Below are 24,902 nucleotides of genomic sequence, written 5' to 3'. Positions count from 1 at the left end.
AAAGCTAGCTTATCAATAAAGAATACGAGTAAAAGTGAGTTAATAACAAATCCACCGCAAGGGTTTTTTCTCCGGTGGTGATTGGTTGGTGTTTCGAGGACTAAATACGGTGATGCTGGTTAAGCACGTGTCACACTGCTTGCCTGGTGCACGTTATTCAGAGCGGAGAAAACGTCAGGCTTTCAGTAAAAAGCCAACCTGTCTACAGTCCTCTACCTCTTAGCATCCCTGTGTAATCAGTGATGACATTCAGGATGATGACTCAGATGTAACAAAATCCTAATCTTCAAAAAAGCTTTCATTGTTCAGGTAGTAAATCAGAGAGCTGTTTAGAGAGATTTTTTTAATTATAAGAATTCGGGAGAGGGAGAGGTTGCATATTCTCTAGATTTAACAGTGAGTTAAACAGAAATTTTCATCTGCCAGGATTCCCTCCCCCGCTCCCCCGGACGATCAAGGTCCTGGAGACGCAGCAGGGAGCGCACTGGGCCTCGTGGGAGGGATGCTGTCCCCCTCTCTGTCTAACCTGAGGGACAATGAGCCCTGTTTTCAGGGCAAGGAACCCGCAGCAGTCTTTGCAGCCTACCCATCGGAGTTGCCTGAGAAAGGGCCTCTGGTTCCAGGTCAAACAGGAAAATCAACAATTCTGCCCCGAGTGTAGGTGAAATGTGAGATAGTCCAAAATAGAAAAGAGTTTCCATCAACACAAATGGTTCTTCATTCTTTTAGAAAGGAATGGCCATCCATTAAACAAGGAAAATGATTGATCTTGAGCCAGAGAGATGGGAAGGATCCGGGGGCAAGGACTAGTGTGTGTGTGTGTGTGTGTGTGTGTGTGTGTGTGTGTGTGAGAGAGAGAGAGAGAGAGAGAGAGAGAGAGAGAGAGAGAGGCGATGATACAGACAGGAGCTGCGCCTCTGCACCCTCACCCAGTCCTCTGAGAAATGCGGTTAGATGTTGCTATTACTCATATTCGGGTGAAACTTTGCGATGTTACGACATAGTCATAGATTACACTTGCAGAGTACTTTGGCATCTAAGAAAGCTTTCTCATATTTATTTCATCTAATCCTCAGAGTAAGCCTGTGAAGTGACCCAAGGGGGTTTTAATTCTCTTGTTTTTACAGATGAAGAAACTAAGGCTCGGAGGGTTGAAATAAGTTCCTCAAGTCACACGGTAAATTAGTGGCAGAGCCCGGATTTGAACCCAGATCTACCCACCATGGGGGAGGGGGCGTTGTCTGGCTCTTCTCTTGGCAGCCCCCCTGTAAGACGGTCTTTGTGGGGAGTGCAGACTGCATTGCCTGCTCTCTGTTGCCCCTCACCTCGCCTGCGGTCTCTAGCTTTCAAAATACTCTACCCTTTCGCCTCACTAAGCGGGGTTAACCACTGTGGTCAGGCAGCCCCAGCATTGTGAGGGAACCTGTCACACAGGCAGGATCTCTCCTACCCTAGGCCTTCAGACCCAGATCCGGGAAGTTCCTATATACGGCCAAGTTCAGGAAGCCCTGCCCTCTCCCCTGCTTTCCCCTCCACCCCCCAGGCCTGCCTGGCACTCATAATGGCTTCCCTCCCCTTCTCCTGGCCCCAAACAGTAGGGTTTCACTCACTTCCTCTCTCTCTCTCTCTCTGGAACTTCCCCCTATTCAGTCAATGGCTTTATGTGACCTCAAAGGAACTCTCAGGCCGGCGCCGATTTGGCTCAGTGGATAGAGCGTCAGCCTGCGGACTGAAGGGTCCCAGGTTCGATTCTGGTCAAGGGCATGTACCTTGGTTGTGGGCACGTCCCCCGCGGGGGGTGTGCAGGAGGCAGCTGATGGATGTTTCTCTCTCATCGATGTTTCAATCTGTCTATCCCTCTCCCTTCCTCTCTGTAAAAAAAAAAAATCAATAAAATATATTTTTTTAAAAAAGAAAGAAAAAAAACTTGTCAGGCCCACGGAGCCCAGCGACCTTGGAGTCCTGGCTCACTCCAAGAAGTTTCCCCACCGGGGCACCCACAGCGCTCAGCAAGGTGCGAGGAGAGCACTGGCCCCACTGTTTGTTCTAAGAAGGGCGAGATAAGAATTGGACCTACCACCCTCCCTGGTACAATAAAAGAGGACTCATTGGAGGTTTTTTTTTCCTTCCCTCCCCTGTGGCAGAGATAACCGAAAAAACCTTGGTAGCAAAGAGCGGAGAGAGAGAGGGATGAGGAGGAGTGTGGTTAACCCACAGGCAGGCAGAGTCTACATGATCAATGAATTGGGAGTTCGTTTTGTGAGTTGTTTTGTGAGTCAGGAGATACATAACTTGAACAACGTTGTTCTTTCGTTCTCATGGTTTCTTGCCTTCCTCCCTGCTTGCCCAAGCTTTAAGGAACTTTTTTTTTTTTTTTTTTTTTAAGAGCACAAATAATTGTCAAATTCTCTCACGGCCACAAGTCAGGGGCATTGCAGTTTAAAAATAAACAATAATTTCTTTTTTTTAGAGCCAACACAAAAAAAAAAGGACGCGGAAGGTTGCCCGGTGAAAACAGAGACGTGTGAAACACCGCAGCCCAGGTTTTGGGCTCAGCAAGGGTGCGTGCTGAGCTCCAGAGGCCCCCCACCGTCCGCGGGGAGGGGCCGGACAGTGCACAGGGGCTCATTTCCCGGTTTGTGTCAGCAGGAAACCCAGCTTCAGCCACCTGCGAGGCCAGGACATACCTGCATTCTGGAGAAAACCAGAAGGCTGACACGCTCGACCTAGCCATAATTTATGGTGGACTGGCTGGAAAGAATGTGGTGTGTGTTGATCTTTATCTCTGCAGCCAGCATGGCGTTGCTGGAAGGAAGAATTGGGGTTGACAGAAGCGAAAGTATGAATGTCAACTGGAAACCTATGCGTGGCTTCTTAAAAGGCTGATAAAGAGGGGGAAGTGTCCGCCCCTAGGTGAACACAGTGGGGTGGGCAGGGATGCGGGCAGCAGGCCGGGGACTGTTCCCGAGCCGCTCCCTATAGTCTGACCCCAGAGGCTCCTTGTCAGGTCTCAGCAAGGCGGACTGGAGAGGCTTCTCTTTCGTTTTCACAAAAGTCGGATTTAATCTCTCCTGTTGGCTCCCTGTGGCTACTTGGCCACTGTGTCTGAGCCTGGGTAGAAAGAGCTGGAAGACTGCAGGCAGGGGCGCTCGGATTTAGGATGCCAGGGTTTGCCAAGACACAGCGTCTCCATTTTCAGAACAAAGCGCCTTCCTTAACGGCAGAACCAATGCGTAGGTTTGGGTGAGTCCCAACTCCTGGAAACGCCGTCACAGTTTGCAGAAGATCACGCTGTACATTAAGAATCTACCGGCATGCCGGGCCGGCGTGGCTCTGTGGTTGAGCGTTGACCTCTGAACCAGGAGGTCAGGGTTGGATTCTCGGTCGGTCGGGGCATATGCCCAGGGTTGGGAGCTCTGTCCCCGGTGTGGGCCGTGCAGGAGGCGGCTGGCCAATGACTCTCTCTCCTCATTGATGAATCCCTCTCTCTCTCTCCCTCCTCTCTCTCCCTCTCCCTTCCTCTCTGAAATCAATAAGAACATATTTAGAAAAAGGAAATCTGTGCTGTTGGCACGGGCCATTGTGTGGAGGAATGCTTGTTGTTCTCCACGGCGGCTAGCTTCCCGCGGGCCCACGGCTCCCGGCTGGCTCCCCAGAGGACATGCAGGGAGAGTAAATACAGCTGCATCGCCCTGGGGCTGGTCCAAAGCCCAGGAGGCTGGAACGGGGGTTTCACTCGACATTGCAGCTGTCATGCTTCAGTGCATTTGAAAATTGTACTGTGCTGCAGGACGGGAGGGAGAGGGAGCGATCCCGCTCAGACCCTTCCGCCCCGCATCAGCCAGCGTTTCCGAAAGGGTTCTCCTCCTCACTGCTCGGTTAATGCCAACCAAACAGCCGTGGCTGGGAGGGGGGCGGGGAGAGGAGCCTTTGACGGCACTCACCTTTCCTCGGAGAGAGACAGGAGAAAGCGGCCTGGCCAGCTAGATCCGATCCACTCTCGCCCAGTACACTTTCCCCTGGATCGAGGGGGAAGGACTCCATCTGCAGCCTGCCTGCCAGGGAAATGTTTTATCTGCAGCCGGGGTGTCTGTCCTTGAGGCCTTAAAGGTGAGGGCTCAGAGGCTCCTGACTGGCAGCAGGTGGGAGGGATCCAGTTTCCAGACCTGTTTTGTTTGGCACGTGCCACTGTCTCCTCTTTGTGAAATTGGTTTCGAACATTACAGAGATAAAGGTGACATGAACTTGTGCCATTTTTTTTTTTTTTTTAAAAAGTCAGAAGATCTGGCTATGCGGAGCCCCACATTCCTCATGCAGGCGGGGCTCGGGGGTCCCAGGTCACCCCCAGCCCCTACAATCCTGATCTGATCTGTTGGACCATTACCTTCTCCTCCCCCATCAGGAAGTCAGTGGTTTGTACATGCTCTGCTCTGTCACTCCGGTCAGTCACAGCCATCTTGCTGGCACAATGGCACGTGTGAGTCAGCAAGGTCTGTTCTTCATTTGGGTTTTATTTTATTGATTTATTTATTATTATTTTTTAAAATATATTTTATTGATTTTTTACAGAGAGGAAGGGAGAGAGATAGAGAGCCAAAAACATTGATGAGAAACACATCGATCAGCTGCCTCTTGCACACCCCCAACCGGAGATGTGCCCGCAATCAAGGTACATGCCCTTGACCAGAATCGAACCCGGGACCTTTCAGTCCGCAGGCTGACGCTCTATCCACTGAGTCCCAGAGTCTCTCGCAATGTGGGCTCCCCGCCTAGCTGGAGACCATGAAACATGAGGCCTACCTCAGGATAGGATATTTGGGTAGCTCCTGGGTGAAGAGAAGTTAGAACCACAGAGTAATTGGGAGCCTGCGATTATTCTTCCTCTGTCCAGTCCCTTCCTCCCGGTTCTTTGGGGACGGACTTGGGGATGTGGAGCTGCAGCTTCCTGGCACGGATGGCAAGCCTCTGTCACCCGGCCTTCCCTTTGCTCCGTCCCAGCTACTGGTTAACGAGTGAATTGCACCGGTCCCTCTGCCCCCGGAGTCAGAGGCAGTGGGTGCGGAGGAAACAGATGATGTTAGAAGGTCCCCGGGTGACTCCCGGGCTCCCTGGTCCTCAGACTGGATGCTGAGAGAGGTTTGTCCTCCTCTAGGACCCATTGTTGTCCCTATTCTCCTCTGAGCATCTTGGAAAAGCAGCCGCTGCAGGAGCTATTTTCAGCCGGTAAAGGACCCGATGAAGGTCACTGGCTCACAGGCCCCGGACAGAGCCTGTGAGAGGAGTCCAGGAGCTGCAGGAGGAGACAGATCCTCAGCGTGGGGCTCGGGCAGAGAGAGGGGGGTCTCTGGGCATGGGCTTCTAAGTGCCCCAAGCCCTGCCAGTGCGCGCGCACACACACACACACACACACACACACTCACTAGCTTTTCAGTCGACGCCAACAACCGAGCTTCAGCATGGAGTCAGCTCCCCCAGCCCCTAAACTGCTGACTCACCCCTTCTGTCTTGGCTCACCTGCCCGCAGCCCAGGGAGAAATGCAAAGCCCTGGGTAAGGGCGCCTCCAGTAAACCCCTGGAGACCGCTGGCTTCCTGGGCTTTCCCCTCTATTCCGAGGAGTGTGCTGTGAAGGAGGGAAAGGAAAATGTTAAAAAAGCCTCTTAGGAGTATCAGTGCTTCTGCATCACGGGCTGGACTTACAGAACAATTATGTGAACGTGCTCTCAAGAAAATGGTATTGCTTTAGCAACTGGACCTTCTCCCTACACTTTTTAGCCTGGAAATGTGCTTGGGGAGCGCGGGCCAGGAGTGAGCTTTGTGTGACGTTGTGTTCCCTGGTTGGATTCCATCCATGTTGGGATCAGTTTATAAACGACCTTCTTAAGGATCAAAATGCAATCGATTTTAAGTGTCTTCCCGGGCACGGGGCTGGGGACCCTGAGGCTCTTAAAGGGAACACAGCTCATGGTAGAAAAAGTTGGAAATAGAGAAATGAATAAGGAAGAAAAAAAAAAAATCACCGGTAGAGAACCGTTGTCATTGCCTCAGCGTACTTCCTTCCATCTGTTTACAGTATATTCTTTACTCAATCTTTTTTTTTTTTTTTACATTTTTTAATTAAATTATTATCTGTGTACATATTTTAACATTGCCCACCCCCTCCCATACATACCCTCCTTCCCCAGAGTTTTGTGTCCATTGGTTGTACTTATATGCATGTATACAAGTCCTTCGGTTGATCTATGATCTCCCCCAGATCTCCCTCCCCTCCCCGCTGTAATTTGACAGTCTGCTTGTTGCTTTACTGTCTCTATATCTGTCTTTTGGTTCATCAGTTTATAATGTTCTTTATTATCCATAAATGAGTGAGGTCATGTGGTGTTTCTCTTACATTGATTGGCTTATTTCACTCAGCATGATGTTCTCCAATTCCATCCAGGTTGCTGCAAATGATGAGAATTTCTTCTTTTTTTATGGCAGCATAGTATTCCATTGTGTAGATGTACTATAGTTTTTTGATCCAATCAGCTTTATTCAATCTTGCTCTTTATTTTTTCTTTCTATTGTAACATGAGCATTTCCCCCAACTTATTGAATAGACATTGGTAATGTTGTATATAACTACATGATGTTTCATACTTTGGCTGTACTATAATTTTTTAACCTTTTTTTATATTTACACGTTGATGCAGTTTCCACACATTTGATTTTTATAGATGAACGTTCTTTTGCATTTTTCCCCCTGTCACATCTTCAATAGATTCCTGTATGTGAGAATACTATGTTTAAAAAAAAAAATGTGAATTTTCTTAAAGGCTCCTGATAGATCTTGTCCAATTGCTTTCCAGAAGGGTCCTTTCCAAATGTAGCCCACCTGTGTCATATCAAAGTGCCCATCACTAAATAAAATTGTCAGCAGGGCACAGCACAACTTAAAAAGCTTTTTCAATGTGATGAGTGAAAAGTGGTCCAGTTTCATGTGGTCCCTTTAACGCAAAGGGTAAATGGATCACATGTTTTTCTATTGAAGCATTGGTATTTTTCTTACTAATTTTTAATGTATATTAAATTAACTATATGTTACATTATAATAAACTAGGGGCCCAGTGCACAAATCTGAGCACCTGATCAGGGCTGGGCCGGCCAGGGAGGGCGCCCCCCTCCTGCCCGCTGGTCGAACTCCCGGTCATGAGGATAATTTGCAATTAGGCTTTTATTATATAATATATAAACATATAAATTAAATCTATATGTAGGGACACACACACACAGAGAGAGAGAGACAGTAGCAGAGAGAGTATAAATTATTATTCCCTTGTTTTTAAAATTTGTTGAAAATAATGTCCCAAGTTTGTCATTAGACTTTTCCTTTTTTTTTGGCATATAGAATTTTTTTATTTTATTTTGTTCAGTCAACCAAGTCATTTTTACCTTTGTGATTTCTTCCATAGAGTCCTTGTCCATTTTGAGTCTTCATTATTATAATTAATCATATTTAACATATCTTATCAGTTAAAAAAAAAGTTGTTTAATTCTGAATTCTACTTGATTTGGGAGGGAGGGGGTAATGTGAGGGTTCAAATTTGATTTTCTTTCCCCCAAAGAGCTAATTTTCTTCACTCTTATTTGTTTCCGAAGGGGCTCTTTAGCTGGAAACAGGTTACTTAAAAAAGGAGAGGCTCTCCTTTCTCACTGGCCGCAGAGAAGGGTAACCTGACATGTGGTTTCAATTAGTAATGCGGCTGGGCTGGCTTTCTGGCTCCTGTGTGGCCACGGCTCCGGGGAGCCAGGGAGCGGGAGGGAGGACTGAGCCGGACTGGGAGGGAGCAGTGGGGTGCCCTCACGCTCTCCTAGGCTCCAAGGGAAAAGGGGGTGTACAGGTCTGGCCTGCATACCTTTCAGACGCCCCGCTCTGCCAGGCTGCCTGGCTTACGGGAGGTGCTCCCTGCAGTGGACCATGGTCTCCAGCTCCAGAATATCCCCCTGCAGACCTCTGTAGTGAGGAAGCCCTGGCTTCAGCCTGCAGGGATCTCAACAACAACAACAATGAGAAATGAACTTAATGCTGATTCCAAAATATGGCCACAAGCCTCCATTTCTGGCCCTTGAAGCACAGCTGGCCGCCTCAATAAGCACCTAAGACTGAGCTGTAGGCAACAGTACCTGTCTGCAATGTTTATCCTAGGTTTATTTTTCCTTCTGAATCTTTGGCTCGCTCTGCCTGTCCGTTCTGGACACCTGCTTCTGTTTCTTACGACTGATTTGAATTCCCTTGTTTCCTCTTGGTGTGGCACCTCCCTTGATTTCAGTGTCACTGTCACATCAGATAAAAGCCAGCCTCGGCACAGAGAACTTTCACCAAGTGCCACAGTAACCCCCTTTTCTGAGGAAAAGTGCACGTAGGCTGGAGGGTGACCTCCGGGGAAGACAGAGACGAACAATTCACCTAAATCCTGACACCTCACAGGCCTTTTTATTTTTTTAAAATATATTTTATTGATTTATTTATTTTTTTTTTTACAGAGAGGAAAAGAGAGGGATAGAGAGTTAGAAACATCGATAAGAGAGAAACACTGATCAGCTGCCTCCTGCACACCTCCCACTGGGGATGTGCCTGCAACCAAGGTACATGCCCTTGACCTGGAATCAAACCTGGGACCTTTCAGTCTGCAGGCCGACGCTCTATCCACTGAGCCAAACTGGCCAGGGCCTCACATGCCTTTCTACTCACCTTGGCCAGTTTACTAGGAGATACTAGAGAGAGGGCAAAGCAGAGGAGACCTGGGACATCTCTGCGCCTGTAGGCAGGCCTGGCTTTCACTGTGTCCTGGGGGGACGGGCACATGAGAAAAGCACCATTCTCTGTCAGGTCAGAGGAACGGAGTCAGCCCCAGTGGCCAGGAGCTCACCGGAGGGGGCAGCCGGAGCCTTTCACATCTTGTTCTGTCCTCATCAGCGATTCGATACGTGGGAACCAGAGTCTGTGTTTCACTGCGCTGTCCCTCCCACACACACAAAGTAACAAACAGCTCAGCGGCCTCCAGCACTTCAAAGGCCCGGCGTCAGCCAGCCGCGTCCTTTATTAGCCTCTGCGATCTAGGTGTGGTCGTTGTGCGGCTCTGCCTGATACCAAGGCTCTGAGCCGTATCAGAAGACAGAACCTGTGCCTGAGCTTTCGCTGCTTCAAACGGCCCCGGCGTCCTTGGGGTGCCCCAGGGGGGCCTCCTGCCCGGGCCCCCACCGGCCTCTCTGACCTCGCCCCGTCACTGCCCCCCTGCTCAGCCTGCTTCGGCCACGTGCCCTGAACACCATCCCATTTCTCCTCTCTCTCTCTGCCTGGGACAGTCTGGCCTCGGGTGTTTAGGCCCCGTTTCTCATTTCATTCAGGTCACTTCAAATGTCGTCTCCTCAGAGGGCGCTTCTTTGATTAGCCTACTTAAAACAGCAGCCTTGGTCCTTCTCGGTTCCTTGCTTTATTTTTCTTTGTAGCACTTTATATGACGTTTTATCCTCCCTCTCCCTCTCCCTCTCCCCCTCCCTCTCTCTCTCCCTCATTACTGTCTTCCAACTAGAATGTAAGGTCTGTGAAGGCACAAACGTTAATTTGCTCTTCTGTGTGTGTTTTCCCACCTGGATCAGTATCCGACTCAGAGCAGATGTCCAACAACTGGCAGTTTAAAAATATCCAAATGGGACTACCGCAGTTTACACAAACCCAGAGAACACCTGCCTTCCAAGACCCCCATGATAATAATAATTCAATTTCTCCCACCTCGGGCACTGTGGTTATCAGGAGGGGGGAAATGGCTTTTAATCCCATCAGCAAATGATTGTATAAGGACAAAAAAAAAAAATTTCTGGAAAATAGCATTTAATGAGACTTCTGTGTGAAGATGTTTCACAAGTCCCAGCTGATTAATCCCCGTGGAAGCCCTGTAAGGCGGGCGTTATCTCCGTATCACAGATAAGGGCACTGCCGCGCTGAGACTCACTTGCATAAGGTTCCTGCCTCAGGGACTCAGACGAGCTGACTTCAGCAGCTGGGCTTCAGTCCTACCTCTGACAGCATTCCGGGAGCGGTCCACTGCCAGAATATTGTCAGAGATGCCTGCCTTACGCTATCCATTCCGAAAGAGAGCTCAGCGATTTAGCCAATCACCCAGCTCCTGATAGGTGTACATGGTCTCTAGGTTTTCTGACATCCACCCAGCCCAGCAAGTGACAGCATAAAATAAGTAAAAAATTTTTTTAAAAAAACACACACACAAAAAAAAACCCACACAGACACTTGTGCCCTTTGCCTAGGAACTACAGACCCCACATCTTGTTTTGCTCTGGTGGACAGAGTTGTTTCTGAGCTGCTATTTCCTAAAGATGGCGCGGGCGATAGAGTTTTCGGAAAGAATAGCAAGACAGCTGGTTCCTATAAAAAAAGACAGTGTGTATTCATTCGCTAGGCACAGAGCTAGGCACTGGGGACACAGTGAGGAATAAATAAGATAGACATTGTCTTTGGTCTTATTTACCTGACCGGCTTAAAAAGGATCTTATTGATGCTAAACTTGATGCTGCTGCCATACCATTGTTACGCTGTCATTTATTTAACCAACAACTGCCTATTGGTTACAGGCTGCATGTCATGCTTTGTGTGAAGAGCAGGGGATGGAAGGATGAGCAGAGCCAGACATGATTCATGCCTTCACGGGGCTTACCGTCTAACGAGGAGAACATTACATAATTACATAGCACCCATGGCGCCGTGAGGTCCTACAAGTAGGGGGCGCCGGCTTCATTAGGTGAGGAGATGCTTGCTTGCGGAAGTACCACTTACGCTGAATAGGCGTTAAGGAGTCAACGAGGGGAGGGAAGAAGAACATCCCAGGCAGCTCGGCCAGCAGGTGAGACGATCCTGTTGGAGAAGGAGAGAGGGGTGAGCAGGGAGGATTTTGAAAGAGGCCAGCTGGAGAGCTGAGAACAAGGGGCAGCCTGAGGTCAGGTGGGCCTGAGCGGCAGGTAAGGTCGGGTAGGCAGGCAGGCAGGAGAGTGCCCCTTCCCAGCTGGTCTCCAGGTTAATGGTCAAGGGGCTCCTGCAAGTCCATGCTGGAGACACAGAACTTTGAGGCAGAAAGAAGACTAGGCGGTCGCTTTCCAGAGGGCCGCCTTCAGTCCTGGGATAGAATGCTGTTTGGAGAGTCCACTGTCTTAAAATCCGTCAGCTGCTACTTGTAAATTTCTCGGCTATTATGGGAATAAAAGTTTTTCCCTTTCATGGTTCTTATGAGACTCAAGTGAGTTGATATGTTAAATCATTTAGCACAGTGCTTGGCTCGTGACAGGCATTCAGAAAATAATAGCTCTTGTTTTTCTTCCGCTGTTCATGGAGGCAATGATAACGCTGGTTACCTCCCACGGTTAAGATATGTGGAAGCATGAGTCTAGGCCTCCTTTGCCCGGTCTTATTATTGTAATATTATTTTCCCATTTTAAAAGCCTACAATGTCCAGAGACGGTTCTGATGCTGCTTAGGAAAGCTGGGCCATTGCCTTCTTCCTCTGCCTGCTGCACCATGTGCATACTTTTAAACGCAATCTCTCGCTTTCCTCAGGTTTCTAGGTGGATGGGTATCTTTCCATTTGGAAATCTCCATCCCACACCTGGCAGGGGAGCCCAGCCGCAGGAGAAAGGCACACCCACCACGCCCAACCTGGGCCCGCCCAGCCCGGGCCCGCCCTGCCCTGCCGCGGTGCCCACCGAGGAGCTGCCCGCAGAGCCCGGGTGTCCGCGCGCGGGCGGCGGGCGGCGGGCGGGACGGGCCAATCAGAACAAGTTTGGCCCTCTGCAGGCTCCGTCCGCTCACTAGGCGGCGCTGCGGCGGCCGCGGCCCCGCTGCTCCCGGGCTGTCGCGGGCTGTGGGGCTGTTGGGGCTGGCGGCGGCGGCGGCGGCGGCTCGTGGCCATGGAGTGGGTTTCGGAGTCGGCGACCGTGAGGCGGCACCGCATCGGAGGCGAGCGCCGGGACGGCCCGGCCGCCGCGCCGCCGCTGCCGGAGCGGGAGGCCCGGGCGCCGGAGAGCCTGGCGGACGCGCGCGGCGGCGGCGGGAGGACGCGGAAGCGCAGCGGGGCGGGCGGCAGCGGCGGCGGCGGCGGGAGCGGGGCTGCGCGGAGCGGGCTGTCCGAGGCGCGCGCCGCGCTGGGGCTGGCGCTCTACCTGCTCGCGCTGCGGACGCTCGTGCAGCTGTCGCTGCAGCAGCTCGTGCTGCGCGGGGCCCCGGGCCACCCGCGGGAGTTCGACGCGCGCCAAGCCAGGTACGGGCCGCCGTCCCGCCCGCCCGCGCGTCCCCTCACCTGGAGACCGCACCTGGGCACCCGCCCCGCGGGACCGCCCGGGCTCGCCGGCGCACCTGCGTCCGCGTGCGGTGGGGTGGGGTGGGGTGGGTGCCCTGGCGCGTCCCTGCCTGGAGACCCGATGTACAGGGCGCGGGGCTGGCGGGCTGGCACTGCCCCGCTGCTGAGCTGGTGGTGCAGGTGCGGGTGGCCCGGGGGAGCGCGCCGGCACTCCGTTCCCTTGCTGCCCCACCTGCAGACGGTTTGCTCCTTTGCCGTCCCTCATCTTCTGGAGCAGCTTTTTAACTAACCCTTCTGCTTTCCAAATGAAATGCAGGAGCGTGACTTTTATGAGCCTCGCCGGTTTTGTTAATTCGGTTCCCGGGGAGGGATGGGAAGGGGATCATGCAGTCAGAGGTCCAGTTTTTTTTTTGAGGGTCACAGTCCTGACGTCTGCACGCTATGGAGGCTCAGCCTGGAAGAGGACATGCACTTCAAACATTTTACCATTTCAGAAGCTCTCAGATTCCTGGTGGTTATTCTTGGGTCCCTGGTGTGTAAGGTTTAACTAAAAAAAAAAAAAAAATTTTAGGAGACACCATTAAGTGTGCTAGAAAGGTGATGAGGTCAAATGTATTGTAGCGTGAGTGTCAGCTCAAAATCTCCAGCTAGCAGAGTGATTGTGTTTTAAAAACTTTTTCTTTCGGATACAGTGTGCTGGAAGCGTATTAAGGGCTTTCCGGAATAGTCTCCTCTCCCCCCTCCTTTCTCCCCACTTGGAATGCAGTGAAAAGACAAAACAATTTGTGTGTGTGTGTGTGTGTGTGTGTGTGTGTGTGAGTGTGTGTGTTAGGAGTAGAGTTAGTTTTGGCCTGAATTGAAGTTATTAGGTCTTGCGTGCACAATAGGAGGGCTGAGCCCATTCCTTACAATAAAAAAGTTTTGCTTGTTTAACTTCTTGACGTAATTGTCTCTGCTCACTGGTTTCCCGAACCCAGAGTCAGTAGCCCTCCAGAGTGTGGCACCATGAAATTGCACTCTGTGCTGTCTTGTCTTCAGCATTTACACATTTTGAATAGAATCTCTATTCTTTGTATGAGGACTGAGAGAATTTGGAGTTGGGGGAGGGAGGCGTAAAGAAAACTCTGAAGGGATGCATTTGTGGGAGATGAAATGATGGAATGTTCCTGAAATGATAAAAAGCAACCTTTAAAAAAAATTGTTTTATTTTTAAATTAAATTTATTTTTTTCAATTATTGTCTACATTCAATATTTTTTGTATTAATTTTGTGTCTAAAGCATAGTGATTAGACAGTCATATACTTCATCAAGTGTTTCCTCAAAGAAGATACATTTTTAAAAATATATATATTTTATTGATTTTTTTTTTACAGAGAGGAAGGGAGAAGAATAGAAAGTTAGGGACATCGATGAGAGAAAAACATCGATCAGCTGCCTCCTGCACACCCCCTACTGGAGATGTGCCCGCAACCAAGATACAAGCCCTTGACCGGAATTGAATCCGGGACCCTTCAGTCCGCAGACCGATGCTCTATCCATCGAGCCAAACTGGTCAGGGCAGGTACCCTTTTTTATGTGAGAAGTGAAAGAACTTGTTTTACAGGGTGAGGGGAGTTCAGAGGAAAAGTGGTTCTGTGCTAAGTGTTAATCATCATTCTTTTGGTGACTTCCAGGGATCATCTTGAACACATAACATCCATTGGCCCCAGGACTACAGGGAGTCCAGAAAATGAAATCCTGACCGTGCGTTACCTCTTGGAACAGATTAAACTGATTGAAGTTCAAAGCAACAGCCTTCACAAGATTTCAGTAGATGTTCAGCGGCCCACAGGCTCCTTCAGCATTGACTTTTTGGGAGGTTTTACAAGCTACTATGACAACATCACCAACGTGGTGGTCAAGCTGGAACCCAGAGATGGAGCCCAGCACGCTGTTCTGGCTAATTGTCACTTTGACTCTGTGGCAAACTCACCAGGTATGTGCCCGTTTTTTCAGTCTACTTGAAGTCATCCCAGTCCAGAAAGCTTATGAATGCCAAGCTGCTTGGTCAATTCTGGGATATCCTTTTCTTGGGCAAGCCTTTTTAGTTTTGGCAGGCTAGGATAATTAGAATAGTATCATTTAGTTTAAGATTTAACCCCCTGCTATTCTCTCAAGTGCTTTATTATTATTATTATTAAACACTAGAGGCCAGTGCACAGATTCGTGCACCGGTGGCTTCCCTTAGCATGGCCTGTGCCCTCTCACAATCCGGGACCCTCGGGGGATGTTAGGAGCCAGGTGCATGGATTCCGCCCTATCCCCGCAGGCCAGGCTGAGGGACCCCACGGGTGCACGAATCCATGCCCTGGGCCGGTTTTGGCCTGATCCCTGCAGGCCAGGTCAGCTTCTAGTATGTATGCATATAAAATCTTTGGTTAATCTCTTCCCACCCTCCCCCATCCCCCCTTGACTCTGATATTCATCATTCTGTTGCATGTTTCCATGTCCGTGCATTGAGCGTCTGCCTACTGGTGGTCATTGTGCATCATAGCTACTGGTTGAATGGCTGCTTAGGCTTTTATATATATATATAGATTAGAGGCCTGGTGCATGAAATCATGCACCAGGTAGGGTCCTTAGGCATGGCTGGTGATCAGGGCTGATCTGGGGGGTGACTGGTGGGGAGATTGGGGGATCCCCGCTGGTACCTGCCTTGGCTGGCCTGGGGCCTGCAGTCTGGGGGCAGCTCCTGCATTGAGCATCTGCCCCCTGGTGGTCAGTGTGTATGATAGTGACCTGTGGGCCGCTGAACATCCACTGAAATCTTGTTCCACTGTTCGGTCGATTTGCATATTAGGCTTTTATTATATAGGATTAGTGCCAGCAGCCCAAGGACAGGACATGGCATGTTGGTGGTAGACTGAAGCAGCTTTATCAGTGTTACCAATATGTGTCCCTGATTTCTGGAGTTAGGTTCTGCCTCTTTAAGTGTTTAGTCACCTAGGCATTGTGCTAAGCTTTGGGGACACAGGATAAAGGAGCAGTCCTTGCCTTCGCAGACACAGGGTTTGGAGGACATCTTTCCCAGCAGTTTCTGTCAGCCTGTAAAGTGACAGCCCCCGGGGAATGCCGTTCTGTTAGAATACCTCATTAATCCATAAAACTTCCTCTGAAAATACTTCGTCAAAATAGGATACTTGGTTTTACGACAGTGCCTGACATAATAAATATTTTGAATGAATGAGAATCCCCCTAAATTGAACTTTCATTAAGAAATGTAAGATTCATGAGAAAAACACTTTTAGTAATTGTGAAAGAGACGTAAGCAGGGAGGAATAGGAAATTGTAGCTTTTTACAATGGAATCATTGCAGGCTAGAGATAGACAAGACCTGAGATGGCACCTGGTTCAAACTCCGCCCCTTCACCGCCGTTCACTTGACACAAGAATAAACTACTGATCAACACCGATCAGAGACAGAGGTAGGGCCAGTCAGTTCTTCCATCTACATTGGAAAGGAAGGAGAGTTAATGCTCCCTTTGGCAATCTCTTTAACCTCTTTTCTCCTCAGTTTCTGATCTGTGGAGATAATAATGCTTTTCTCTTAGCATTTCCCCCACTATTAATTGTTATTTAATATTAATATTTCTGGATTGCTTAAAACTACAGCCGGCCCAATATGATAATCTAGAGAGCTACACAAAATATAAAGTAACATTTATTTGCTTGATTCACCCTAGGACATCTTTAACCAGGAAGCTTGCCATTTGCATTTAGAATGTAGCATGCTTTTTTAATTTAATGTTTTTATTGATTTTTTTTTTTTTTTTAGAGAATGGAAGGAAGAGGGATAGAGAGAAACATCAATGAATATTGATTGGCTGCCTCCTGCACCACTCCTTCCCCTTCCCCCCCTGTTCTCCCCGCCTCCCTGCACTGGGGGATCGAGCCAGCAACCTGGGCATGTGCTCTGACTAGGAATCGAACTGGTGACCTCTTGGTTCATAGGTCATGCTCAACCACTGGGCCATACTGGCCAGTCTATAACATGCTTTTTAATTACCATTTTATTTTATTTTATTTTATTTTATTGATTTTTACAGAGAGGAAGGGAGAAGGAATAGAAAGTTTGAAACATCGATGAGAGAGAAACATCTATCAGCTGCCTCTTGCACACCCCCTACTGGGGATATGCCCACAACCAAGGTGCATGCCCTTGACGGGAATTGAACCTGGGACCCTTCAGTCCACAGGCCGACGGACGCTCTATCCACTGAGCCAAACCGGTTTTGGCCCCATTTGTTTTTATAAAGTCAGAAATATTTTTGTGTGTGCTAGGGTTTCAAACCAGTCTCTTCTATGCTTGTTTCAAAGCAGTAATAAGTGTTACCCTGTGCCCACTATTACGATGCTTAAATTCTAGGATGGGACAAATTAACATCAAGGTTATTTAAGAGCATTGTTTAAAAAAAGATGTGCATACAAGCATCAGAAACATAGTGCCAAATGCTACAAATTATATATATGGAGTCCAATAATGAAAGGATGGCATTTTTGTGAGTCATTGGAACTCATTTTAAATTAAAATTTTATAAGATCACCTATACCAACAGTCCCAAGGACATTTCTGTCAATAATAAATTGCTAAAAATAGTTTTAAAAAATACACTCATAAAATAGATGATCACCTAAATCCTTTCAGTGCGTGAACTAATTGAAACATGGGCATTCTTTTATTATTTATTTATCTATTTATATATTTTAAAATAATATTTTATTGGTTTTTCACAGAGAGGAAGAGAGAGTGACAGAGAGCTGGAAACATCGATGGGAGAGAAACATTGACCAGCTGCCTCCTGCACACTCCCTACCAGGGATGTACCCGTAACCAAGGCACATGCCCCTGACTGGAATTGAACCTGGGACCCCTCTATCCACTGAGCCAAACCAGTTTCGTCCGGGCATTCTTTTCAAGTTGTTCTCAGCAACATATCTGGACCTTAGGGATCATTACCCCTTAGAAGTAATGTTTCCCACAGAAAGGACTTACATGTCGTCTTGGGTAGGCTGCGTGGTTCCAGGGTGTTGGTAGAAGAGACATTGAGTTATTTTAGAGTGGCTTCAATTTCTGGGTTCATTCTAAATAGAAAGGGATGTTGGTTATCCACTCAGCCGCTATAGATACTGCTCTCTAACTTTCCTTCACTTTCTTAGAGATATTTGGCCCTCTCTGGTTCTGTTCCCAGACAGCAGAACCATTGAAATGAAGGAAGATAAATGGATAGTTTAACTTTTAAGTCAACCCTGTATAGGTATGTCTCTTTCTATTTCCCTTTCTCTTTGAATAAAGAACATTTTTATGGCTTGAGTTTTAATTTAAAGTAACTCACAGACTCAGAGTTCAAAAACCATTCATTTCGTTTGGATCCTGGAAGGTGGTAGTTTTTACTGACTGCTACATCTACTTATGGTTTGATAGTAGTTAGGTAGTTATTACTTAGTTTCACTTGGATTTAAAGTGCAATTCAGTATTCACTGCCAAGACAAGTAATAATAGGTAATAAGTAGTTTCTTCTCTAGCAGGAATGGAGTCTTGAATTTAACACCACCACCACAAGCGTTTTACCTAGCTACAGAGCCTTCCTTAAGTTTGCAAAGAGAAGGAAAAACTAACATTGAATGCAGGTCACGTTATTTTGTAATCCTCTCAACACACCTGTGAGGTAGATGTCAGGAGCCTGCTCTCTAAACCAGGAAGTTGTAGGCAAATGACAGAACTAGAATTTATTTCCAAGTCTTTCTTACTTTAACCACCATACTAAACGGCCCAGCCAGAGTAGCTCAGTCCGTTGAGCATCGTCCTGTGCACACGTGTGGAAGGCAACGGATTGCTGTTTCTCGCACACATCTGTGTTTCTCCCCCTTTCTCCCTCTCGCATGTCCTTTGGTAAGGATTAAAAAACAAAACAAAACCCCTGCTAAACTCTGAAGCGTCCCGTCTCCCCGTGGGTAAGACTGAAGATGCTATTGTCTGGGTTATTACTGTGCCTATCTACGGAGACAGAATTGTTTAATGAACCTGCTTAGTGTCACCCAGCTTCGGCAGTCTGATTTGTTTCTTTACCTCCACCCCTGCCACTCTGAATTATTTTGAAGCAGATCTCAGCTGTATCCGTTTCCCTGTATTTCAGTCTAAATCACTGAAAGATGAGGACTCTTGTTTGACATGCTCATCGTACTGTTAATTAGCTCATTTAAAAAATAAGAATTCCTGCCGAAGCCGGTTTGGCTCAGCGGTAGAGCGTCAGTCTGCGGACTGAAAGGTCCCGGGTTTGATTCCGGTCAAGGGCATGTACCTTGGTTGCGGGCACATCCCTGGTGGGGGGTGTGCAAGAGGCAGCTGGTCAATGTTTCTCTCTCATCGACGTTTCTAGCTCCTCTCTATCTCTCTCCCTTCCTCTCTGTGAGAAATCAATAAAATATATATATTTTTTTAAAAAAGAATTCCTTAATATCATCAAGTATCTAATCAGTAACTTTACCTCTTACAGTGCTTTAAAAAATCAAGGCACTAAAGCCATCTTTATAATCACTTTTATTAATTAACATGTAAAGCTTCCGAATGGAGAAGTAAAGTGATTTGATGAAGTCCTCTGCTTTATCAGTGCTAGGACTAGGGATACTACTCAATTCATTAGCCTCCTTCTCTGTCTTATTAGATTTGGTGTCTTCTTTGTACTTTTTTTTTTTTTTTTTTTAATCACATCTCCTTGGAGAAATCTTAAAAAATGTTATACCATCCCAACTGACCCCTCTGTAAATGCGAATGATTTGAAGATTTTATGATTTTGGCAGGAAAACAGGCAGGAAAGGAGTAGGTGGCAGGGGGAAATGATCTAGGAAGCTGTGAGCACTGGAAGTGAGGATATTATAGAGGATGTGGAATAAGGATAAAGAAGGGAATAAAGTACTTTGGGTTAATGAGGACATCAGATTTTATTTTATTTTAATCCTCACCTGAGGACATGCTTTTATTGATTTGAGAGAGAAAGGGAGATGGAGAAAGAGAGAAACATCGATGTGCAAGTGAGTACATTGACCAGGGATGGAACAGAAATCTAGGTTATGCCCTGATGGGGAATCGAACCTTTGATCTTTCCTTGTATAGGATGATGCTACAACCAGCTGAGCCACACCAGCCAGAGGAGAGAATGCCAGATTTTAGTACTAATTTAGTCTAATCTGGTTGATTATTCCATAGACATTGATACTCTGGCCTAGGTATAGTTCTAGACACTGAGAGTAAGTCAACCAGCAAACCAAAGATCCCTGTTCTTGTGGCGTTTAATGCTGGTGAGTATGATGTCACAGGATGATGACAGATGGAGCTGTGCTTCTGGTCTGGTAGCTCTGTGATGCTCCCTGATGAGAAAACCCCATTCCTTGCCCCGATGCTTCATACTGTAAAGATTTTAAAATCTGAGGAGCAAGTCTGTTTTTTTAATTCATTTTTATTTAAAGGTGCCAGTGATGATGCTGTTAGCTGTTCGGTGATGCTGGAAGTCCTCCATGTCTTGTCAACATCTTCAGAAGCCTTGCATCATGCTGTCATATTTCTCTTTAATGGTGCTGAGGAAAATGTTTTGCAGGTAAGATTTTACTGTTGTAAGTACTAGGGTTGGATAATAATGATAGTAATATTAATAACTTATGCATTTTGATTCTTCATTTGAATATTATCATAAAGTCATATACAGAAGAAATATTGTACCTGCAGCACTATGAAAATTCCACAGCCACTTCGGTATGCATTAGAGGCCCAGTGCACGAAATCTGTGCACTGGAAGGGTCCCTAGTGGCTGCTGGCTGCCGGCCACAGGTCACCCGGTGGGTGCTCCCTACCTTCCCCCTGGTCGCCTGTCGCCACCTGCTAGGGTCTCCCTCCTTCCCCCCAGCCAGCCCCGCCTTCTGGTCGAACTCCCGGACAACTCCCCGTCAGGGGACAATTTACATACTACTACGCTTTTGTTATATAGGATGTTCAGTATTTGAAAACCTCAACTTATAACAAACAGGTCATCTTGTCAGTGTTTGATTCTTGTCAGTGTGATGGCATAATTATGCACCTCAGGTTTTCTTTGACGGCAGTTTCTGAGGTGTTTTGAGGCAGGCACACGGCATGCACACCCAGCCATGGGGATCGTCCCTTCTCGTGTTTGCTGTTGTTTTTTTTTTTTTCTTTCTTTCTTGTGCGTAGCCTCACACGGAGGACGTTGTTTGGCGCCCTCACGGAAACCAGGATGTTTTCTGTGGTGGTGACTTTCCACTCAGCAAACTGCACACAGCCGTGATGCATTGAGAGAGAAACAGACGTGTGTCTTTAGATATTGCCTTTAAAGAAATGATTATTTTCCTCTTCTTCCCCTTGTCAACATAGATGTTCTGTCTTTAAGCAGAATAGAGACTTTGATAATCTCAAATTGTTTAACTTCTGTTTGTTTTCTTTCTTTCTCATTCAGGCCAGTCATGGTTTCATTACGCAGCACTCCTGGGCCAACTCGATTCGTGCATTTATTAACCTGGAGGCAGCAGGGGTAGGAGGGAAAGAACTTGTATTCCAAACAGGTATGTGAGGCTTTACAGGATGGGACAAAGTAGGTTTACAATTGTGAGTACATGAAACACAAACTGTATTCTTGTATTATTACTTACTAATTATTGTATTATTTCCCATATGGACAATTGTTAATCTACATTTGCCCCACCATGTATTTTATATTTGAATGCAGTTGCATTGTATAGTTTAATGTAATTCTTGTTTTTATAAAAGCGGAACATTTGCGAAAATAAGCTATCTCTCTAATGAAATGAACATTTAAAAAAAATATATTTTATTGATTTTTTTTTTTACAGAGAGGAAGGGAGAGGGATAGACAGTTAGAAACATCGATCAGGTGCCCACTGGGGATGTGCCCGCAACCAAGGTACATGCCCTTGACTGGAATCAAACCTTCAGTCCATAGGCCAATGCTCTATCCACTGAGCCAAACCAATTAGGGCTGAACATTCTTTTTAAAGCATATGATAGCTTTAGCTTGTCTTTGTTAAAATTTTTAACCAAATAATAATAATAGCACCTAATACTTATGTAGTGCTTATTATATGCCAAATGTTCAAAGTACTTCACATATATATGTGTGTGTGTGTGTGTGTGTGTGTGTGTGTGTATGTGTGTGTGTGTATATATATATATTTATACACACACACATAAATATATTGTATATACACATACATACACACACACACTGAGTGGCCAGATTATTATGATCTCTGGATGCATAATAATCTGGCCACTCAGTGTACTTCTCTTGAGTACCTCATTTATTTGATACCAAAGATACTATAAATCATGTACCTGATCAGTTTTCCCCTTTGCACTGGCTGATAGAGAGCTCAGGGCAAATAGGTGGTTGATTTTCTTCAAAAGTCTAGAGTACTTTTGGTACCCATTTGAGATATAGTTACACTGAGTGGCCGGATTACTATGCATTCAGAGATCATCATAATCTGCCCACTCTGTGTGTGTGTGTGTGTGTGTGTATGTATATGTATGTATGTGTGTGTGTGTAGGTTGTTCTGCCGTCATGTCTAATTAGCATATTAGCTTTTTATTATATAGGATGGAAATATATATATATATATATATATATATATATATATATATGCCACTTAATCCTCAAAACACCATGGAAAAATGAAGGCTAAAAACAGAAAAAATAAAATGATAAAAGCAAAAAACAACCAGAACCTCCAAGTAAAAACATAAAAATAAAAAACTGAATCATGCCATGGAGAAAAGAAACATAAGAAAGAAAGAAAGTAAAAGAAAAGTTCAGTGAGTGGTGGCAAAACAAGATTTTCTGATGGGGGAGAGCGAGCACATCCAACAAGCAAATCTAGAGCTGGCATACAATTACCTTATCTGTCAACATTCGTCAGCTTTTTGCTAAATTTTATTGTAACAAAAAACCTGAATCTCAGTGGGTTATAATAAGTAGCAAAGGCTTATTTCTTCCTGGCGTTACAGTTTGGTTGCTGGATAACTGAAGTTGTGTTTCACGGTTATTCTGTCCCACGTGTCTTATTCATGCTGAGATCCAGGCTGAAGGAGACGCCCCAGTTGGCGATGAGTTGATCTCATGGCCAAAGGAATGGACCATGTGGTGCTCTGAGAAGTCTTCTCAGTGAAGTTTCATTCTCCCTCATTCAGAATTAATTTGCCACAGCGGTTCCTGTGGCTGAGCCTGCCAGTCACAGGGTGAAGAAATGTACGGGCTGCTTCCACAGGGAGGCATTATCAGTTAATGGGAGGAGGAGGGAGGAACTGGGAACAAAAATACATCTTCTCTCTCTGTCCTAAAGAGAAAAACGCCACATTTGAAAAAAGTTGTATATGTATGAAGATATGAGTGCAAAATCCTATATAATAAAAGGCTAATAGGCAAATTATTCCCTCAACTGGGATTTTGACCAGAAGGCGGGGCCAGCTGACCAACCACCTGCAGCCCCTCACCCAAGCCAGCCCTGCCCCTAATTGGGGGCAGACCAGCCAACCAACTACCTGCGGCCCCTCCCCCAGGCTGGCCTGGCCTGATTGGCCCCGATCGGGGCAGGCCAGCCAGACCCCACCTGAGCACAAATTCGTGCACTGGGCCTCTAGTTATTAATAATGATAAAAGTTATAAATAGTAATAAGGAACTTTGTGGTATATTTGGTGATTTGCAGTTATTGAAATGACCATTGTAATATCCAGCAACATAGGAAAAGCATTGAACATAATGTTTAGTGAAAGAGCAATTTATGCTGAAACGGGTTTGGCTCAGTGGATAGAGCGTCGGTCTGCGGACTGAAAGGTCCCAGGTTTGATTTCGGTCAAGGACATGTATCTTGGTTGTGGGCTCATCCCCAGTAGGGGTTATACAAGAGGCAGCTGATCGATGATTCTCTCTCATCGATGTTTCTAATTCTCTATCCCTCTCTCTTCCTCCCCATAAAAAAAATCAATAAAATATATATTTTTTAAAAAGAGCAATTTACAATTATATATACCCTGTGAGTATAGCTACATATACACAATCATACATTTTTTAAAAAATTGAAGATATGACCCTCGCCGGTTGGGTTCAGTGGATAGTGTTGGCCTGCGGACTGAAGGGTCCCCGGTTCGATTCCAGTCAAGGGCACATGCCTGGGTTATGGGCTTGATTCCTGGTAGGGAGTGTGCAGAAGGTAACCAATAGGTGATTCTCATCATTGATGTTTCTCTCCCCCTCTCCCTTCCTTTCTGAAATCAATAAAAATATATATTTTTTTTAAAAATTGAAGATTTGAAAAGTTAGGATGATGGGACTTTTGAGTGATTTTTAATTTTTAAACAAAACTTTTTATGGTGTTATTTTATATTTAAAAATAATTTTATTTTCTGAAAGGTTACGTTGTCATGTTTCATTTCATTCAGGTCCTGAAAATCCTTGGTTGGTCCAAGCGTACGTTTCCACAGCCAAACATCCTTTTGCGTCTGTGGTGGCTCAGGAGGTTTTCCAGAGTGGCATCATTCCTTCAGACACCGACTTCCGCATCTACAGGGACTTTGGGAACATTCCAGGTATTCTGTCAGTTGTGGGCTACAGCGTGACGACGCTTAATTCATAGCAGCTTTTCCACTTTGGAAGTCTGTGCGTAGACAGCATTTTCTGAGCACATTCTCTGTGAGGGCTGTGCATCCTGACTCACTGAAACTAAGCTTCCGGTATTTTCCTTTTCTTTTAAATTCTGCTCTAAAGTGTTTGCCTTTTTTAGAACATGTCACCTGGCCCCACAGTGCCACAGGAGAACTGAGGAGAACTGTTCAGCAGTTCGTTCCCAAAAGATAGTAGTAGATCGTTCGGGGGTTTTGACTTTCATTGCTGTTTTGCTTTGCCAGCAGCCTTGGTGGACTGTACCGCCCATTTGAAAGTTAAATTTGGCTCTGACCTGGCAAGGCTGTAGGTGGCAAAGTTTCAAGGATGTCCCAAGCTCGGCATTCCTGCTCCTTGCTGTGGGACTTTAATGTGCAGTCGTGTGCCTCCTCACTTGTGTTTTGAATTACACACCACAGCTGTAGATCCTGGAAGCATTTGGAAGGGATTTCATTCATAAATGGGACAAAACAATCATGCTGCTGCTTTGACATTTTGTCTTTTGGGAATTTAATTTAATACGTTAAATAAATAGGCCTAAATCAAGTTGATCTTTAAAGCAAAATGACCTTTTTTTTGTGTATGTTTTAGGAATAGACTTAGCTTTTATTGAAAACGGATTCATTTATCACACCAAGTACGACACAGCGGACAGAATTCTAACAGATTCCATTCAGAGAGCAGGTTGGTATTCTAATTTAGACTTTTCATACATGGTAAGATGGAATATTAGGGATGACCTATAAATCTATGAATATTTCGTGGCCCGAGCATTAGGGAGGCTGTGTATGGTGTGAATGAGCTGGGGCTTTGGAGTTAGAGATCCGAGGACTTAAAT

The 24,902-nt window shown here is 46.4% G+C and overlaps 1 protein-coding gene across 3 annotated transcripts in view; it reads left to right on the top strand.

Annotated features, from left to right (window-relative positions):
* Positions 1 to 11,852: 11,852 nt before the first annotated feature.
* ERMP1 (endoplasmic reticulum metallopeptidase 1) overlaps positions 11,853 to 24,902 on the top strand; it is a 32,476-nt gene continuing 19,426 nt past the window's right edge. For 2 of the 3 annotated variants that reach the window (XR_014796391.1, XM_084899587.1), the window contains exons 1-6: positions 11,853 to 12,303; positions 14,017 to 14,318; positions 19,847 to 19,974; positions 20,845 to 20,950; positions 23,845 to 23,991; positions 24,656 to 24,748. Coding sequence is in view for 2 of the 3 variants with exons in the window: in XM_084899587.1 (XP_084755713.1) it covers positions 11,954 to 12,303; positions 14,017 to 14,318; positions 19,847 to 19,974; positions 20,845 to 20,950; positions 23,845 to 23,991; positions 24,656 to 24,748 (1,126 nt within the window). In the remaining variant the exon portion in view is untranslated. The remainder of the gene's footprint in view (positions 12,304 to 14,016; positions 14,319 to 19,846; positions 19,975 to 20,844; positions 20,951 to 23,844; positions 23,992 to 24,655; positions 24,749 to 24,902) is intronic. The other variant, XM_084899588.1, reaches the window with a different exon arrangement.

Source organism: Pipistrellus hanaki, assembly GCF_964339955.1.
Source record: "Pipistrellus hanaki genome assembly, chromosome: 11".
NCBI classification, from domain to species: domain Eukaryota; kingdom Metazoa; phylum Chordata; class Mammalia; order Chiroptera; family Vespertilionidae; genus Pipistrellus; species Pipistrellus hanaki.
The sequence above is the reverse complement of the archived record's forward strand: the minus strand, read 5'-3'. Positions and strand labels throughout refer to the sequence as shown.